The sequence below is a fragment of the Capsicum annuum genome, unplaced genomic scaffold, assembly GCF_002878395.1.
Source record: "Capsicum annuum cultivar UCD-10X-F1 unplaced genomic scaffold, UCD10Xv1.1 ctg4021, whole genome shotgun sequence".
Lineage (NCBI taxonomy): Eukaryota > Viridiplantae > Streptophyta > Magnoliopsida > Solanales > Solanaceae > Capsicum > Capsicum annuum.
Window position 1 is genome coordinate 28684 of NW_025847490.1, and position 20238 is coordinate 48921.

At 34.4% G+C, this 20238-nt stretch overlaps 3 protein-coding genes across 3 annotated transcripts; 2 read left to right on the forward strand and 1 right to left on the reverse strand.

Moving 5' to 3' along the window:
* The first annotated feature begins 3149 nt into the window (after positions 1-3149).
* On the forward strand, positions 3150-3853 carry LOC107839585 (nuclear transcription factor Y subunit B-4). The gene has a single exon (XM_016683130.2). The coding sequence runs from the start codon at positions 3228-3230 to the stop codon at positions 3669-3671; it is 444 nt and encodes a 147-aa protein (XP_016538616.1). The 5' UTR covers positions 3150-3227; the 3' UTR covers positions 3672-3853.
* A 5299-nt stretch (positions 3854-9152) lies between these two features.
* Positions 9153-9602, forward strand: LOC124891714. The gene has a single exon (XM_047403383.1). It carries the CDS (start codon positions 9153-9155, stop codon positions 9600-9602), a length of 450 nt encoding a protein of 149 aa, XP_047259339.1.
* Positions 9603-13004: 3402 nt separating this feature from the next.
* LOC107839582 (cyclin-H1-1) lies at positions 13005-19675 on the reverse strand. Its single transcript, XM_016683128.2, has 13 exons — positions 19497-19675; positions 19362-19412; positions 18057-18135; positions 17813-17925; positions 17661-17734; positions 17294-17414; positions 17138-17206; positions 16942-16986; positions 16005-16082; positions 14054-14112; positions 13888-13972; positions 13644-13732; positions 13005-13541 (listed from the first exon to the last, which is right to left on the reverse strand). The coding sequence occupies exons 1-13, from the start codon at positions 19554-19556 to the stop codon at positions 13481-13483; spliced, it is 984 nt and encodes a 327-aa protein (XP_016538614.1). The 5' UTR covers positions 19557-19675; the 3' UTR covers positions 13005-13480.
* Between the last annotated feature and the right edge of the window lie 563 nt (positions 19676-20238).

Consider the following 20238-nt stretch of genomic DNA (forward strand, 5'->3'; position numbering starts at 1 on the left):
TTTTTCTAGCTATGACAAAGAGATTGTTCTGTAGCTGTATGAAAGTTATAAAAAAATTCGACGAAATAGTTGAGATGCACATAAACTGATAAAAAAAAGGCATACTAGTGATTATTGTAAGAACTGATTAAGATTTGAGTTAGTACGTAACATATTGCTGAATCTACAATTTTTGGTTCCAATAGATAGGAATTTTCTATAAATATATTATTTAATATTTATTAACTAGGTGTACATGCTTAGGGGACGCTGAGCATTCCACTATGAATAATTTTTGTCCATATGTCTCGTTTACATGCACATGTCCATGGGCAAACGTTGGAGAGCCATCTTATCCACTGAACTAGCTAGAAGCTTATTGCTTCAAGTCGAAACACTAAAAGGAAAGAACTGAAAGTTGGGGTTCGAGTCTAGTTGGAGGATCATTTCATTCTCGTAACAAAAATGAATGTACTGCAAGAACAAGTTGCTCCCTTGCCATGAAAGGCCCATGCACGCCGCCCGCCTATGCCAACTGAACTATCCCTAATTGACAGAACCTTTCGCTACAAACACTTGAAAAAGTAGCTTTCAAGGTCTCCTCGCTTCGGTGAATCACTTGAGCCCTGTTGGATCCTTAGTTTTGATAGTGGCCCAAGATGCTTTTTGCTCTTATTCAAAGCCCTTACAAAGGATAAAGCTTATTGGCCTCAGTCCAAGACTGACAAATTTGTCAAGTAATTGAAAGACCAGCCATAAAAACTTGCACGTTTTGGGATTGGGGGATATCTACTATTCCTCTCAGCCTGCTTAATGCCAACTGAACTATTGGATCCATAGTTTTGCCACTAGCCCAAGTTGCTATTTGCTTTTATTCAAAGCCCACAAACTCTAATTCGCAAGTTTAAGTTGTCCAACATATGATGAAAATATATTTACTTTTGCAATTGGGGAAATTGTTGAAGTAAGGAAATACTACTAAGTATTAGTTAAATGATCATATGAGAAATCAACTCAAAGGAAGAACTAAAGCATTATAGGAGAAATGAATAGAATATATGAAACAAAATTTAAAAATGCTTAAAAGTCAAAAACATCTAAAAATAAGTCAATCTAAACACCTTCTAAGTATAATTTAGAGATAAATTACCTTTCTTATCCATTTCTTTCCTTTTCATAATCCTCCACTAGTCAACCTCCAATCATAAAAATTAAAATTGAACATGTTTAGACATAGTAGAGCATAAGAAACTATTGAACACAAACTTTACATTCCTATATGAAAATATGCTTAATCACCAAGTTTAAATATGGAACTCGCAAAACATTGATAGCTCAGGGGTTTTAGGGTGTATGTGTATGTGTATATATATACATATATATATATATAACTAATCTTTAAAATGTGGAACTTTACCATATATATATATATATATATATATATATATATAACTAGTCTTTAAAATGTGGAACTTTACCATATAATCAATATACCCCAATCTAGAAATGTTATTAGAGTTTAGAGAGGAATCTTGTCATTAATAAAGAATCAGGCAGGGGCAAGAATTCATCTGGTCCCCATTTTACATTTTTCTTTGTTCTTGTTGTTTCAACAGTAAGATACTCCACAGGTTCCCAAAAATTAACGTGGTGCTTGAGAGTCTCTTTATGGATTTTCACATAAAAATGACTTTGAAAACCTATAAAGTTGCTAACCCTATATATGTATCAATAAGAGAAGCTTGCTATTTCTTTAAAATAGTACTCCCTCCGTCTCATATTACTTTGCATGTTTGCCTTTTCCACAATTATTAAGAAGAAATTAATAAGGGGAGCAAATTGACTAACATGATTCTATTAAACTTACATTAAATATTGTCATTACCCATTGGAGTTAATTACTCTTTCATTAAATTACTAAGAGTAAAGTTGAAAAAATGTGTCTAATTATCTCTAGATTTTTTAAACATACAAATTATTTTGAGATAATTTTTTTTTTTTTTTAACAAACATGTCAAGTAATATGAGACGAGAGTACACTATTACTCCTACTACTTTATTCTTAAACAATACTATCAACTAAGAATATATTAAGCTAATTATTAGCAAAAGCAAGATGGTCAGTCCAATAAGAATGTTCTTCACAACTACAATATAAACATTGATAACATAAGTAATTAGGGATCCAATAACAATTGGGTTCTCCATAGATTGTTTATACATATTAAGTGAATTTCTAACATAAATACATAACTGATCCAAATTTACCGAGTTCTACCACGTCCATAAGACCATAACTTATGGTGTTAATTGATTACACACACACACACTGCAGCAAATGTTACAATATATTGAAGGGGACAAAGCAGAATCTGCAGTAAATTAATTAACTTCATCACGTGGTGCTACAGTAAGCTTAATTATTATTAGTACAAAGTTTTAAAACGTAAAAATAGGTACAAATGCAAATAAAGTTGAAATTAATTAAGGGTTGTGCCGACAATATATAGTGAGAAAGCTCGACAAAAACCTAAATCTTATGAGGTAATCAAAACACTAGGGCTTCGTATTAGTGAATCATTTTTGCTCTTTACTTAGAGTACATGCAAACGTGCATCAATGTCGTCCATTCATTTCAATGAGTAATATCTTAATTAAACCAGTTTAAGGAAATTAATAGTAATTATTTTAATAGGGGACTTGGGGGGAGGGGGACCATTTTGTACCCTGATGGATGACTAAAAAGCTTTACAGGTTTTTAGCTTTTGAAAGGATGTTTTCCCCAAAACATCTTGAATTAGTGGATTCGATTAGATTTTCACTTAATAATTTTAAATACCCTAATCTTGCTAACTTTGACTGAAGAGTCAAGATCTGAATTCTATTTGTTTGGTCAATTATTACTCGATTTAAACACATTTATGCCAATGGATATCACTTGGCAGTCACTAAACTTGTTTTTATTTACTTAATTATATATTCAACAATAATACTCGTGTAGGTCACGTTGTTCCATGCACATGCTTGTTGAAATGTACATACATATACAATATTATGGGCGAAATCCACCTTATCCAATGCAGAGTACATGTGTATTTACTGTTTTGAACTTAAATATATATATATATGTATATATATATAAAACTAAATTTTACTAGTATATATGCAGAAACGTGCACGCATTCTAAATTAGCCTCCACTAATGTATACTAGATATCAACAAAATCCACAAAACTAATTTAATCGTGATGGTGGATGAACATGTGAAATTGGTTCCAATAGCCAATGTAGGAAGGATAATGAAACAAATCTTGCCACCAACAGCCAAAATCTCCAAAGAAGCAAAGGAAACAATGCAAGAATGTGCATCAGAATTTATAAGTTTTGTAACAGGTGAAGCATCTGACAAGTGTCACAAGGAGAATCGAAGGACGGTTAATGGAGATGACATCTGTTGGGCTCTTAGTTCATTGGGATTTGACAACTATGCAGAGGTCATGTTGAGGTATTTGTATAAGTTGAGAGACTTTGAAAGACAAAAGGCCAATCAGAACAAAGGTTCAAATGACGAAGAAGATACTGATGATGAAGAAGTTCCAAGTGAATGTGAAAAACAAGAAAGTGCTACTACTTCTTCAGCACCATTAGAGTTCAATGTAATGGAGAGGGGGTGCAAATTAAGCTTCAGTTAATATGAACTAAATGAGACCATTTCTCGATTTGTGCAATATGTCATGCTAATCTTCTCTGTATCGTTCAGCTCTATGGAGTTTTTGTCAGGTGTTTCTATTTCTTTGTCCCTCTTTTTTGTTTTCCTAGAGAAAGAAAGTCAGCAAGTAGTTTATGCGATTTGGACATTTTGGAAAATATATATATATATATATATATATATAAATCAAACAAATTTTTGTATGATGAAAAATTGCAGTGTGTGTTATTTGTCTTAGGAGGATTTCTGATTGTAACGAAAACATATAACTATAGATCAATTTCAGCATGCTGTCATATTTTCCACTTATAATTAATTTTGATTTTTTGACTGAGAAATCTTCAATTAGCTGCTTCAGATGTCTAAAGTTATTATGATTTGTCAAAATATATACATTCATATAAATTCAATTTGCTGTCATTATAATAAGCAAGCTGATGTACCAAAATTAAAGGATCATCATGTAATAAAGTTTTAATCACCTCAAAACCAATCCGATGGATAAAAATCGAATTCCTCTTCACAATTGTGCATAGCTACAATGTATCAATCTATAATTATTGTATTTTGGAAAGAAAAAGTTGTCGATCTCCGCTGACCGTTGATGTGCAAAAAGTTACAAACTAACTTTGGTATTCCGAACTTTATACATGATCATTGAGTTGAAACTGTTGACACTATACTCCTACCAAAAGGAGCTTCTATACAAAGCATTGGCGGTCATTGTATATATATCAAAGACAGATTTGTTCTTTTATTTCTAAAGGTGGGCATCTTCCATTTGTCTATGTTGATCAATCCTCTAATTTGTTGAAAGATTTCATCTAAAGAGCTGAACTCTTGATTTTCCTCAATGTTATGATCACTCAAGTTTTGTTGGCCTCCCTGAAGCAGTGAATGATGGTAAAACTATGAAGTTCTGCTAGTTTCTGTGTCTCCTTAATGTGTGTGGATTTTCCATCCCCCTTAATGCATTTAGTGAGTATAAGAGAGTCAGTTTCTGCTAAGGTTGATCCGAAATTATTATTGTTGGCACACCATCTCAGTCCATACAACATGACATCATCTTCAGTTGTATTGCTGGTTCCAGGGCCAAGAGGGATAGAAAATGCCCACCAAGCAATGTTGGGTGTCGCCTGCTACATTATATTAATTTAGCTCATCTCGTACCAATATAATACAAGGAAAAAAAAAAGAACTAGAATTATAAGTAGAAGTTTACTCTATATATTTGGTATTTTGTATTGGTATATAAATCTCTAACATAACTAAAAGACAGAGTCTTTTAAATAAGGTAAACCTACTAGCCATATTCGCAGCTAATCGATATCACATATATTTTTTCTTGTTCTTCTTGTGCCTTGTTTTTGCTAGCTCCACAAGGATTCCAAGAGATTGTAAGTCTATTTTCGAGACAATTTCCGTCCATGTGGTTTTAGCCTCTAGATGCATGTACCCCATCTCAAGCGTTCTTCTTACAATTTTATCTTAGATGTGTGCTCTATTTGAGATTTCTCAATGTGGCCAATTTAATCTCCTGTTCTTGTACAGCCACTCTTCCATATTATCATTTTAATTTCTATCTCCATGATACTCATATAAGGACTTTAATTAGCAGTATTTATTCACTCAATATATAACATTGGAATCACGATACTATTTACCCACCTATTGGCAATTACTACTTCATAGTATACCATTAAGTAGATATCCTACCCACGGGCGGAGCCACCTTTGGTTTCGAAAATTATACTATTTAATTATACGCAGATGTATGGAGATCTATAAAGTATTTCCATACAGTGGTTTTCAAAAATCCTGAACCAGGCATAGCTAGACATTCTTACAGTCAATAATGGACCTCAAAGTACTATTATATTTTAGTACTCTCCCTTTGTCCAATTTATGTGATATCATTTGACTTAACACAAAGTTATTTAAGAAAAAAATGATCCAAAATTTTTGAAATTTGTGGTCCTAAATAAATGTTAGATATTTGTGTGACCGAAAATCATCTCATTAACAGTAAAAAAGGACTTTTAAAGTTAAATTGACATTCTTTTTTGGATGTTATATAAATTGAGACGAGGGGAGCAATATATAACTCTATATCAAACAATAATTTGAGTTACCGACATGAGTTGTGGTGTAGTGGTGGGACTGCTCCATGCTCTTAACTAGAGGTCTCAAATTCGAACTCTGGGTATAGAGAAAATCTTGTTATGATGAGCTCTAGCCCCAAAGTGGACCTTGCAACGCGCGATTCGTATTAATCGGAGCTCTAATGCGAGCACTGGACATTTGAGGAAACCAAAAATAATAATTTGAGTTTAAGCAGGAGTTTTTGGAATTAGGGTTTAAGCAGGAGGCAACCTAGGGTTTCTGTAAAGGCAGAAGTGGGGGACCACTGTTCCAATATCTTCATGGAAGATGGATCCTAGCTAGTGGGGAGCTAAACTCTGTATCAACTAGCTGAATCCCACATTTCCTCCATGTCTTTTTTTACCCGCTTCACTAAAAAGGTGATGATGATTATATTATTATAGAATTATGGCTAAATACATACATATATATATATATATATACATGCCCCTTAACTATTTCACTTTTTCCGTATAGGCACCTCAACTAATACAGATACCTATTGAACTCTTTACCACTTCACAAATGGTTTCAATTGAGCCCAATTGTCCAACGTGGCACCTTTTTAAAGCCTTCTTTTTTAACGTGTTAAGCGCGTGTATGTAGTCGCCGCCTACGTATTAATTTTGACCAATTATAACCAATTATATTTTACACCTCACATTTTCTTTTAATTAATACATAAATATAATTTCCACTCCGTTTTCCCCCCCTTATAACGTCAAATCCCTCATACCCATCCCCAAATTTATCAGAAACCCTAAAATCGCGATTTCACTCCTAATACTACTAATTTATGCTTCGTCTGTTGTATAATGAAAAGTTACATAGTGTTTTTGAGTGATTAGTTCAAGTTTGACTAGTTCAAGTTTGACACTGATTTCAACATTTCTTTACTGGTTGCGAAGAATCTGGAGTTGGATCTCAAGAATTGTTGTTGTTTTGTGTTTGAATCGCACTCAGGTATGTTTCAAATGTCAATATTGTCACATTTTTGTCATATATTGTAGTTGTAAACGGTTTATTAGTTCTTTGTTAGTATATTACGTTAATAATGGTAGTTTGGAAATATCTGAAAAAAGCTAGGTTTTTTTTAGGGTTTTTACTATTCATAACTTGTCAGGTATTTTTGAGGTTTTGTTTCAGGAATCTGATGGCTAATATTATTATTACAACTCGTTTTCACCACGTTGGCAAGTTTGTTTCTTATGAAGAATATGGTCCACGCTACATAGGAGAAAGTGAGGTGGAATATGTAAGTATGGACAAGGACCACTTTTCTATATTCGAGTTGCTTTATTATACTAAAGAATTTGGGTATATGACTGTTGGTGGGTTCTACTTTAAAGACCCTAAAAAGAAAGTCTTTATTGAAGTAGGAAATGACTTGACTTCGGTAAGTCTTGTTGAAGACCTAAAAGATGGGGACTTTTTAGACTTGTATGTGAACCATGTTGTGGATGAATTAGAAGTGATAGAAGATGGTGTCCCATCTGATTTTCTTTGTGGTACAGTAGGTGATCAAAGTAGTAATGTGGTTGGTGATAATAGTAATGTGGGTGAGAACATATCAACAGTTCATGATATTAATATTGAAGGGTTACATAAGGAACCTACCCAAACTGACAACATAGATATAGAATCTGGTGCAGATGAACTCTCAGATCTAGAAGGAGCTGAAACAGATCTTGATAGTAGTGTTGATTCTCAAGAGTTTAATATACCAAAAGATGATGATTCTGAGGTTGATGAAGAGTTAAGAACTCTTAGAAATGAAAGGAGAAATTGTGTGAAACATAAGAAACTTGTCCAAAATGAAGAAATAAAACTTGGATCAACAGGTGTTGATAGGGGATTTGAAGGTATTGGAAGAAATAAGGCTGCTAGATACAGTGGAAGATTAGCGGGAGATGAGGAGTATATAGATAGCTCATAAGTTGATAGTGATGACAGTGCTGATGGACTGGAACCTGAAGTTGTCAGGTGTGTTGATTTACCAGCAAGAAGGAAAAGTAAAAAGGTAAGATTTGATCCTGATTGTGTTGTGGCTATATTTGAGCTTCGTATGATATTTGAAAATGCTAAGCAATTTAGAAAGGTTGTGGCTGAGTATGCTGTTGAATACAAAGTTAGAATGAAGCTTAAGCTTAATAAGAAACATAGAGTTAGAGTTAGGTGTGAGGATAAGAAATGTAAATGGTTGTTGTTTGCTAGTATTGATAAGCATTCTGGTGACTTTGTGTCAAGCACTACTATCCTGTACATGTATGCACTACTACTACAAAAAATAAGTTATGCACATCTAAGTTTATTGCAAGTTCAAGAATGAAATAACTTTACAACCTTATATAAAACTGTGGGAAATTTAGAAATTGGTGAGAAAAAAAATTGATTTTGTATGTGGGAAAAATTGTTTGTAGCAGGTCAAAGCATAAAATCATTAAAGAATTCTTGGGTGATTAGAAGATGGAATCTCTAAGGTTGTGTGACTATGCAGACATGATAAAACATACTAATCCTGGCAGTTCTTGTTGGGTGAGGATAGATAGAGAGTTTCAACCTGGAAAAAATCTATTTATTTATTTTATTTGTGCTTTGATGCATTAAAGAGAGGCTGGCTGGCAGGGTGCAGAAAAATTATTGGGTTAGATGGTTGTTTTTTGAAAGGTTCTTGCAAGGATGAATTGTTAGTTGCAATTGGGAGAAATAAAAATAATCAAATGTATCCAATAGCCTGGGCAGTGGTTGATCAAGAGACAAAACATAGCTGAAGTTTCTTCATTAACTACTTGATTCAAGATCTGAACTTAGGCACTAGACATGGACTGACTGTCATGTCAGATATGCAAAAGGTTAGCCTACTTTTTAAACTTTAATTTTGATGTCTTCTATTTATTTACTATACAGTCTATGTTCATATATTTTGTGCTTTGATTTTGTATTTATGCTGATGTAGGGTCTTGTACCTACTATACTTGAGTTGCTACCATATTGTGAAATGAGGTGGTGTGCAAGAAACTTCTGGTCCAATTGACATCAGATTTGGAGAGGAGAAGAAAGAAGAAAACAATTTTGGAGGTGTGCTAAATCCAATTTTGTAGTGAAGTTTTTGGATGAGACGGGTAAACTCAGTCAACTTGGTAAGGATATTTGTGAGGTCTTATTACATTATGAAAAAAAATCATGGTGTAGAACATATTTTAGGGAGCATTCTAAATGTGACATTGTTGAGAATAATATGTGTGAGACTTTTAATTCATGAATTTTAGCTGCTAGACATAAATCTATAATCAGTATGTTAGAGGAGATTAGACACAAGATAATGGATAGAAATGTTGAAATGAGGAAGTTTGTTGATACCTGGATTTCAGACATCTCTCCTATAGCTTTGCTAGTACTTGAAGAAAACAAGAATATGGCTAGAAATTGCACAGTTAGGTTCAATGGACAGATTGGGTATGAAATTTTAGATGGTCCTTATAGGCATATAGTTGATATTAGGGCAAGGACTTGCACTTGTAGAAACTGGCAATTGAGAGGCATACCATGTCAACATGTTGTATTAGCTTATCAGCATAAAGGTATAAAGCCTGAATTTTATGTGGAAAAGGAGTATAAGAAAGATACATTCTTGAAAGCTTATGACTACTTTCTTCAGCCAATATCTAATATGAAAATGTGGTCTAACACAAGTGGTATAGTGATTGATCCTCCTGAGCCTAGACCAATGCCTGGCAAACCAGGAAAGAATAGAAAAAAAAGGGAAGAATGAGCCTAAGAAGAAGTATGGGAAGCTATCCAGGAAAGGACGGAAAATTTCTTGCTCCAAATGTCATCAAATTGGTCATAGCAGAACTCTTTGTAAAGCTCAGGTAATGCACTCATATCTTTTAAATCAATAATTAAATTCTGATATTTATAATATATATATATATATTTAATATCCTTTATTGTTAGGATGGAATGGGATAACCTGGAAGCTCTAGCCAGGCAGCAAGTTCTAGCGGGCCACCAAGCTTCAGTCAGCCACCAAGCTCTAGCAGGCCACCAAGCTTCAGCCAGCCACCAAACTTCAGCCAACCACCAAGCTTTAGCATGCCACAAAGTTTCAGCCAGCAACCAAGCTTTGGCAGTTCTATGTGTGTTAATACCTCAGCAGTTATAAGAGTGCAGCCAGCTAAAAGAGGTAGAGGTAGAGGTAGAGGCACTGGCAAAGGTAGGGGAGCTGGCAAATGCAAAGGATCTAAAAGAGGCACTGACAGAGGTAGAGGAAAAGGAAGTGTATCTGATCAGCAACTTGGGGAAAAAAGAACCATTGAAGCATCAACATCATCAGTAGGACAAAAGAGGTCTAAGACAGTAGGTTTTGGTATCTACACTGATCAAATGAGTGGCAGTAAAACATTAAATGTAAGTGTGAATTACAACTTCAATTCATGTAATTTTTAATTTTTTTTTGACAAATCTAATTTTACTTCATTTTATGCAGCCTGAAACTAGAGGTGAAACAGTTGTCACTCCGGGTGTTTACAAAGATGCAACTCAAATAAATATTGATATTGGTTATAAGCCTCGAGGAATGAAGTGGAAGGGAAAGAATGTTGTCACAACTTCTCAATTGCAGAGTATGAATCTGTAAAAAAAGAAGTCAACTTGAAAGTTCTAGTGCACTAGGAGGAATATGAAGTTGTTGAATTAATTGTGTTTTTAGTACAATGTATATTTTGGTGATTAGTTGTATGGCTACTTTGGTATTTTGTTCGGGTTTTTGAAGATTCTAAACTATTTTTGGTAGTCTATTTAGATAGTTTTGGATGAACATTTGATGTATGGTTGGAGCTCATTTTGAGCAGTTGAATGGTAGATTATTGTGTTTAAAATGCCGATCAGTTGCACTTGTGCTCTTGTGCTTTATATAATTATTGAATGGTAGTTTCTTTTGTGTTAAACATTTGACAGCTTTGAATCATTTAAATGAATCATTTGAACTCTAAAAAAACAGAGTACAGTAATCTAACTAAACCAATTACAACAGTAAAGCAAAATCAAAACATAGTAAGAGAGTAACATTTCACAACTTATCTTCATTCCTTCTTAACTGTTTCATACACAACAATCCCACTACAACAGGAAAGCTAAAGCAAAACAATACAACAGGAAAGCCAAAGCAAAACAATCCCAATACAACTAATATATTTCAGAATTAGCCAAATCAAAACAGTCCCATATATAAGAAACCTAAGCCAATATTTGCCAAAATCTAAGAATATTTCTTGAAGAAATTCTATGTAGCCAAAATCAATATCGCCCCAACGCATATCACTTTAAATTTTCTTGATCGATTCCTTTCTTCTTCAAATGATTTGACTTTTTTCAATAAACCCCACATCACCCTCTTTGCTTGAGGAGGCATTTCATCATCATACCAATCAAAGTAATTGCATCCACCTCTCGCCTACAGGTTCAAAGAAAAAATTAAACTAAAAAATTGCATTCACTAATCGAAGTAATTGCATTTCGTCCAATGAAGCAGCGAAAGATGAATACCTTTGAAGTTTTGCAGCAAAAGAATCTCCGACCAGTGTTGAGTTGTGTCCACGAGGTCTTAATTTCAGCTTTCACCCCACATAAACATACTCCTTTTGGAATTGAAGAAGATGAAGACAATGAAAAGGATGAATTGGACATTACTACTAAAAACGAGTAAGAAGAAGAAATTAATAAGAGTAGGAGAGTTTAAGCGGAGCAAGAGAAAAGACTGAAAAGGAATTTAAGAGGAGAAGGAGAATTTAGGAGACAAAAAAGGTGAATATTAAGAATTGAGTATAAAAAGAGGAAGAAAGTAGGAATTAGGGTTTTTTTTACAAAAGAAATTGGGCATAAAAAAAGGATAAAAAATCCGTTGGGTGCCACATAAGTTGGTTCCATGACATTTCACGCGTCTCCCAGACGTGAGACACGCAAACTGCCACGTCGGAGAATTGGGCTCAATTGAAACCATTTCTGAAGGAGTAAAGGGTTCAATAGGTACCTTTCTTAATTGAGGTGCCTATACGGAAAAAAGTGAAATATTTCAGGGGCCTGTATATGTATTCCATCTAGAATTATGCTAACCCTAGTTTTGATTTTTGAATGAATATGCAACAGGTCAATGACATCATGCATGATGTGTAACCAAATTAAAGTAAGAGAAATCATAATTGGAGAAGAAATCCAAATTAAGTGAACACTTCAGAACCTTTGCTGTATTGCTTCAATCGTTTTATTTTTCATTCAAATGTTGGAATTATCTAATTCTATTCTCTTCCAACTTAAATTCGTTCATTCTCTTCCAAATTCCAATATGCTGAAGATAATTAAGTGTATGTCAAAAGAGCCAAAGGGTGTGTCCTCAAGGAAAATATTTTTTGAAAAATATTTTATAGAAAAATAAATGAGTTTGTTACTCATTTTCTCAGTGTTCGATATGAAGCAAGAAAGTTGTCCTGAAACCATTTATGTATATAAAATCTGAGAGTGGGGATGAGGTAGGGGTGTAAGGTGGTGGGGATTGGACTATGAGGGTGTATGCGGTGAAGATGAGGTGTGTTTAGCTGGTTGGAAAAATGCAATCTTTCTGGAATGTCGATTGGAGAACTCGACACTTCCCTACTTTCATTCAAGAAGTCATTGTCCGCATCTTTAAGGAATTTATTTTAAAAAAAAAAATAAAAAATTAACTAACCAAACATGAAAATATTGAAAAATGTTCACCCTAAAGACAGCACCCTAAGAAGGATTCGTTCTATTTCCCTTTTAACATATTCTCTAGTAAGTACTATAGCGATAAAAAATATTAAGAGATGGAAATCGCCTTTTAACTGCTATATATTAAATCTTCTGGCAATTCTTAAATCTTTCTTTTTCCACTCTTTGTTTTGCTGCTTTATTTGTTTTGGATGATCAATGGCACTAGTTGAAAAGAGAGCATTTCAGTACAGGCCCAACAACACTTGGTGGTTTATGGGCCAACAGGCCCAGTCCAAATTGATCGACGACTGAAGAAAGCCCAGAGATTAAAGATGCAGCAAAATCACAAGTATGATTTGGCCTCTATGTGATGTTTCTCAGCAAAAGCAAAAAACCAGGCAAATATCAATTCAGGTTTATCATAATGAAAACTTCAGAAGATCAATTTAGGAAACCAATAATAAAATTAAAAACAGAAACGATTGAACCATCTTCAGCTCACCGAGAGAGCCATTTATCCATTCATACATGCACCTCTTTATTGATGCTTCTTCTCGGGGGTGGATGTCGCCTTTAGGATGCAAGTTCATCTGAATCCACGGTTTTCAATACAGAGTATAGATGTGTGTGTGTATATATGTAAAAATCTATGAAAATCTCAACAAATTTAAGATCGAAACCCATAATTTCAACAGTATAATGAGTAATGAGTTCAATGAGGATAATCCTAAAAGTAGAACCCATTAAATTTAAATCCTTGACCTGACTCTGCTGCTTCTCTCGACCTGATGCAAATGTAGTAGACGATGTCTTCCAGTCTACCTTGATGTTTAACTCCATATACGGAAACTGATGAGTGGCAATGAGGAACTATTTCACCGGCCAAATAACATATGCTTGAAGCTACAAACTTCGAGCAGATCAAGAGATATCTGTAACTTCATTTGAGCTATCTTTGGATCTATGCTTCCGTTTTTTACTCCTGCATTTACAAACCCGCATCATTTTCTGGTTAGGCCAATAAATTGTGGCGAAACCAAAAGATGGAAAAATGACAATCAAATCAGAGTTTGATGTAACGCACTTGTCATGTGAACCCGGATCAAGACATGATTTGAGTTTCCGATCAATGTGCTTCACATCTTTGGAAGTCGGAGTCAAAAGTTTACCAATCTGTTCACATGCCAGGAGTTCAGGCACTCAGAGGACTACGTTTAACCCAAACGAACATTTGGGGAAGAAGCCAGTAATATTTCCAGAAAGACGAAGATGAAGATAAAAGATTGAACAATTCCAGGCATGCAGTAATAACAAGGTTAAGTACTTGCCAAAGAATCAACGGTATTTATAGAACCAGTAAGTTCTGAAATGGCGTGATCTGGATGTTGACGTGATAGAACACTTCTCAGGTACCTAGTTAAAGAATCATTATCATGTCAATCAGAGTGTAAGGAATTATTGTAGAATCTGTCCAAATGAGGAAGGGACTGAGACCTCTCTAAATCAAATATGCCGTGCATTGTGTTAGCTCTATGCAAAGCTGTCAATGCCAACTGAAACAAGGAAAAAGAAACTGAAATCAGAAAATTATAAAAGATGTGCATGTGCGTATTATCTTTACCACATTTGAAAGGAGCAATTCATCACATAGAACAAAAAAACCAGAGTTTTGCTCGACTGCGATATACAACAAGGTCATCATATGACTTTCTCAGATGTCAATATTGATGGCTTCAGTGATTATCAGAAAAGTTTCTTAGTTTGCGTTTTTTTCTTTCCAAAATGCAGTCTTGTCATAGGTCAAAACAGCTATCATCAAATATTCACTCATCACATAATTTTTCCTGATACAAATATGACTCCTATGGGTATGGCGTGGCCAAAATACAGAAGAGATTCTCCAGAATCTATCCTACACTACCTTATGAGAACATTATTCAATTATGCGTGGAGGCTTTCCTTAGTTATAGAAACCAACAAAACAGCATTCGGAACTTCCAAACACCTTGCATAACAACAGCAAAGGTAATGAATAGCATTATAATGATCAGAGAAGAATTATCAGTAGTATGAACCAGGGTTGCAAACAGAGGTGAACCAAAAGAATAAGTTACGGGTTCATCCAAACAAGTAATTTTGGCTCAAACCTTATATATGTGTTTATATACTCATTAAATAAGTGCAAATAATAGACTTTGAACCCAGTAAATGAATGGATTATACTTATAGCCGAACTCGAATACACAATGCCCAAACCACGGACCTGCCTCTGGTTGCAAACTGATGTACGTTTGGGTTGAGAGAAAAGAATAAAGAGGAATATTAGGAATATAGTGGGTTTTGGGGGGTTGTGTTTTCACAAAAATTTTAAAAATAGAAAGGAAAGGGATTGAGATCTGAAAGGAAAACAAAATAGTTGAAAACCCAAATTCAGTTTCCCACAAAGATGGGATAGGAATTGATGCGAAAAAGAAAAACTTTCTAATGAAAATTTTGCGATGCAAAGACATCCACCTTACTTGGAACAAAAGGAGAGAGAAATGTAAGGTAAAACATTGAAAGAATAAGATCAAAAAAGAGAAATGTTTAGAGATGTACGATGATGAGACCTATGGTGAAATGGCCAGTTAATACTATCTTCTGGGCTCGACTAATAACCGAAAATCCCATTACTTTTCTTAGGATAATCCCTCTCAATAAACACTACAGTATATTAGTAAAATCACTAGGACAATAGCAATACTGAACCAACTACGGCATCACGTTTACCATTGGTTAGCTCATCCAGAACTAGGGTAAACAAGTACAGACTCGAGATAGATCCCTGCTGTAAACCCACATGAGAAACTGTTCCTTCTCCACCATACTTACACTTGTGATCGCTCCTCTGCACATATCTTATATGGCATTATATTTAATGTCAATTCCTTTTTCTCAAAACTTAACCAAATGACATTTATTACACTTTATAAGATGTTTATTTAGATTAATTGAAAATCATTCTTCCTCTTCCAAAAAATTCCGATCAATCATCTGACGAAAAGTAAAGCCTCAGTTAGTTGCCAGAGATAGTCATAGATAATTGTCAGTGCTAGTTAGGAGGAGCTAATGGGAAATTATAGCTAGAATCGCTTCTTTTAAAATGTCAAACGAACTAAATTTAATCTAGTCTAATCATACTAAGAAAATTATCTGTCAATAACAGAGAATCCATTCTCCAAGTCCAAACGTCACATGAACTCAAAAAATATGAATATGGAACAAACTAATTTCAAAAGTTTATGACTCTGTAAAATGAAAATTTTCTTTCAACAAAGATGAAGCATGCCTCAAAGATGTGTGTATATGTCATTAATATAATCCTCTGCAGGTAGGAAGAGCCAGCAACTAGATTCATACAGTATAAAAATCATTTCAATAGAGTATGTAAATGATAAAATATAACCTGCCCAGGTGGGAATAGAAGTGGTCCATCAGTACGCATAATCTTATCTGCCTCCATCCTAGCAGTATTGAGTGAACCCTGTACTTCAGAAGAAAATAAACTTGACTGGTAGATGATTCCAATGGTCAGAGTAATATGAATTAAATTATTTCCCTTATATCAGGTAAGTAAGAACTCAACAAGGAATTCCCAAATTAATTCATCATCTACGATATATGAATCACAGTAAGTAATGCATCGATGCATGTCAGAGAGTTACCAACTACTTGTGTGGGAAGTCTATTCTTTCTTCTTGTCGCAAGTTGCATACATAGAAATGTTTTAAGCAAATAAATTGAAGCACAAAAGAAAGATTAGCTGGTTGGCAGCTCAATGAGCTAGATAGAGAGACCTATGATGTGAAATTTTATAATCACCATATCTGCAACATGCCACCAACTTTTATGATGTTCAAAAGAACATTGATGACAATCCAGAAAAAAGATGCATCAACCTTGATTATCTAAGGAAGAATTACAAACAATAGAAGGAAGAGTGAGATCAGCATTTGTCCCATTGGATGGAGAACTAAAGATCTTCAATCAGATAAATTCACATGGTTTAGGTGATTTAACTGCAAAATTACTAGTTATTGAGCAACATTGGATGAAATTCAATTGTAGAAGCCAGAATTTACAAGGAGCAGAAATAGTGGAAGAGCATTTTAATTGATAAAAAGAAAATTGTATGACAAAGAAATAACAATTTGTTTTTATATGTTAACCTACATCTACCCACCAATAGCCCCCTCCCAGGAGTCAATTGTAGCACTTTTCTCTCCATTTCCACCCATGGTAACTTGAATCCTGAACATCAAAGTCGGAGAGGAGGGGGGAGAGGGGGTGGGGGGACTTTTCACTTTAACTACCTTATCTTGTCTGAAGGACATAACAATTACCTTCAGTGCCACAAGCTGATCCTCATCTTTAGCTCCACAGAACTCCTGAAGTTTCAAGAGCAATAGTTAATAATTGCAATGAAGAAATTAAGCAGCACAAGGAGTGGAAATAACTAACAATTAAAAGGAAGATATAATAGGCAACAAAGCAATTATTACTCCAAGGGGAAAGTGTAACAGATCAAAAGAAAAACACCTCTAAATCACTGATAAAACCTTCAAGTGCACGATAGGGAGAATAAACAATAAGATCAAATCCAAGACTCTGCAAAAGAAAGGTCAAAAAAAGGTTGATTAAAGCAAGATTTAAAGGAAAATGAAGAATTAAATGACCTTTAAATAAAATTCATGCCTGGAAAACCAGCATCTCATTATTGAGGATTACATGATGATCCTGTCCAATCCCCTTACCAAGCTCCTCAGCTGATACATGATTTTCCTCTGCCTTGCAAGCAGCATATATGCAGGTTAACCTACAAAAAGGAAGACAGGGAGGGGGGGGAGCTAGTAAGATTTGTCTCTATCACCTATCAACTACAGTATGCATCAGATTCCAGATGAACTTGTTTATGTTTTTAAAATGCATTTCCACTTGAATTTAGCAAAGTAACTATTGTCCAAACAACCAACCAAAACATTGCATAAAGATAGGAGGATAGTAGTACGATTTTCTTACATTGGGGACTGGGGGTAAGCACAGAGAAAATAGATAAGCTTACATAATGTCTTTGGGGTGATGTTCCATCACGGACCATTGCAGATAAAACCTCTTGAAATAAAGGAGAGCTGTCGCCTGCACACAACCATGAGAACTGTTTAACCTACCAGTTGAGTCATTATAGTAGAAGATTCGATAATCAAAACATTATACCTGAATCTTACGTGGGAACTTAAAGGCATCACAGACGTCTTGAATCTTGAACTCGTAGAAAGCCCTTAGAAGTTGTTCTTCTTCGACCTTGAGTGGCTTAGGACGCTTTTCAGCTAACATCCAACCAAAATAGCAACCAAAAGAATGATAAGAACTATGATTATCTTCCAAGATTAAACGGAGGTAAAACAGAAACTTCATATTTTCTCTAATTTTTCTCTGATTTGAATAAATTCAATCTTACCACTATCTTTTGCGTCATTTTGAATTTCAGCATACGAGAACGACCCATCGATATCAACTTCCATTCGTGTTGTTCCATACTTCACAATAGAATTAGCTATTAGCAATATTTGTAAGCCCACAAGAACTATAAATCAGACCTATGTTCTGGACCATAAAAGTTTCAGGTAATTCTGACTACAAAATTAGGCAAATTGTTGAAGCAGTGAGAAAGCTAAACATAAGTGTTTAAAAAAACATAAGGCAGGCATATAGAATTTCATACACCGAACACAAAAAATGAAAAAGAAATTCTACTCAATCTAACTGTATGGAGTAAAATCGAACTTGAGACTTGGGGGAACCAAGAAACGACACACGGCAAAAAGAATAGATCAAAAGCTATGTTGCTTGGACTCTTCAAAAATTTCATCGAGTGCGTGTCGGACCCTTCAAAAGTACAGCGTTTTTGGAGGATCTGACACGGGTGCAGCCGCATTTTTGAAGAGTCCGAGCAACTTAGGTCAAAAGTGACTAAGCACGGACAACACCAAATGCTATCCTCAAAACGTGACCGGTAAGGGTAATCCTATCCATGAAAATCAAGAGTCAAGACAGTCGAGGCCAAAGTCATATCAGCAAAGCCCGTCTAGCTCCGAAAATATGGGACCAGACACCAGGTTATGACCAAACAAGATAAGGTCGAGATAAGTTCAAGGGTGCAGATGTTGCGAAAGAGTCTGAAACTCGACCATCCGTTTAGTCTGAGACCTTTGCCAACCATTATGTAAGCCATGTGATTTTTACTCTCAGTTTGTGTTTTTAAGCTCTGAAGCTCTATGATTCCATTGTTCTATATAATATCAATAAGATCAACCTCACCTGATAACACCGCCTACTACCAGCACCGGAACTCAAGTTCATTCTATTTACTTAATTTATCGTTTCATGTCAACTTATTTATTATTCCTGATGCCTTGTCATATTGATTAAGCAAGTTACAGCATACAAACTACATGTTTTGGTCATCTCAATCCCGCGTATCCTTGCACCACGTCTATAAATTCAACTGTACCACTCCTTTTATTTTTTTTTTATAACCGTGGTGTCCGGGCCAGCTTGCGTGCAACTCGACTAATTTCACGCTATACCTGCTACCTCCCACTATCATTTTAAAAGGGTAAACACTAACTGCAGCAGCAAAAGGTCAAAAGAACACATTCATATTGCCTAATTACGTTAAAAAAAGGTATCTCAACCAAAAAAAAAACACAGAAAATGAAAAGGATAATTAAAAAATAATAATAAGGAAATGGAGCTAGCATACCTTCTCTAGTGCTTGTTTAGCTCTTTGATTGGCAACTTTGTATTTATGTTTCTGTGAATAAAGTAAACCATTCATAAACAAAAAAAAAAAAAAGAAAAAAAAGAGATTGTCCAAGAATGAATTTTGATGACCTACAATTTCTTGGGGAGTAAGAATCCACTTGGTTCTGTGAGTAGATGTAATGAAATCAGCCATCTCCCTCTAAAATGCAGCCTACCAAATTCAATTTACAGGAAAGCTGTGTTTTTTTTTCCTCACCTTTCTACTTTGGCCGAAGAAGACTACCCTAATTTTGAGTGTGGTGAAAATAATTGTTAGTAGTATTTAATTATTATATTACAGTTTTAAATTTAAATAAAGTTATATCTGTAATTTAATTGTTAGTCATCAAATTCTGAGATGAAATTAGCATTTTATTACATTAATTAATTTTATTTCATGATTTTATATCATGACACGAAATTCTAAATTTTTCAGAAAACATAATTTGGCTTTGACAATTTTCAAATACAAAAATTACCTCACAATTTATATTTTGTAAAAAGAATTTGTTGTTACGTAAATAAAATTTATAGTTAATATTATTTTGTATATCAATTTTTAAACCCTTTACATCACATTTTACCATTACTCTCTCCTACACATAGTCCCATTGATCATGAGAAATATTCAGCTTTTTTGAAAAAAAAATATATATATTAAAAAGTAATGTTTAGCCATAAAAAATTCAAATAAAGCTTGGAGTTGTACTTGAAAAAATAAGTCTCAGCTTATTTTCATTTTTTTTCTTTAATTTTAACGTCATCTTTAAAGTCCTCAACTTCTATAAATTTCTCTACTTTTCAAAACACTTATCAACCATCTAAATGCCAAGATA

Coding starts and splice junctions, on each gene's coding strand:
- LOC107839585 (XM_016683130.2), top strand. CDS start 3,228: ATGGTGGATGAACATGTGAAATTGGTTCCAATAGCCAATGTAGGAAGG.
- LOC124891714 (XM_047403383.1), top strand. CDS start 9,153: ATGGATAGAAATGTTGAAATGAGGAAGTTTGTTGATACCTGGATTTCA.
- LOC107839582 (XM_016683128.2), bottom strand. CDS start 19,556: ATGGCTGATTTCATTACATCTACTCACAGAACCAAGTGGATTCTTACT. Junction 13,973..14,053: donor GGCATATTTGATTTAGAGAG/GTCTCAGTCCCT, acceptor TTCTTTAACTAG/GTACCTGAGAAGTGTTCTAT. Junction 13,542..13,643: donor GATCCGGGTTCACATGACAA/GTGCGTTACATC, acceptor TTGTAAATGCAG/GAGTAAAAAACGGAAGCATA.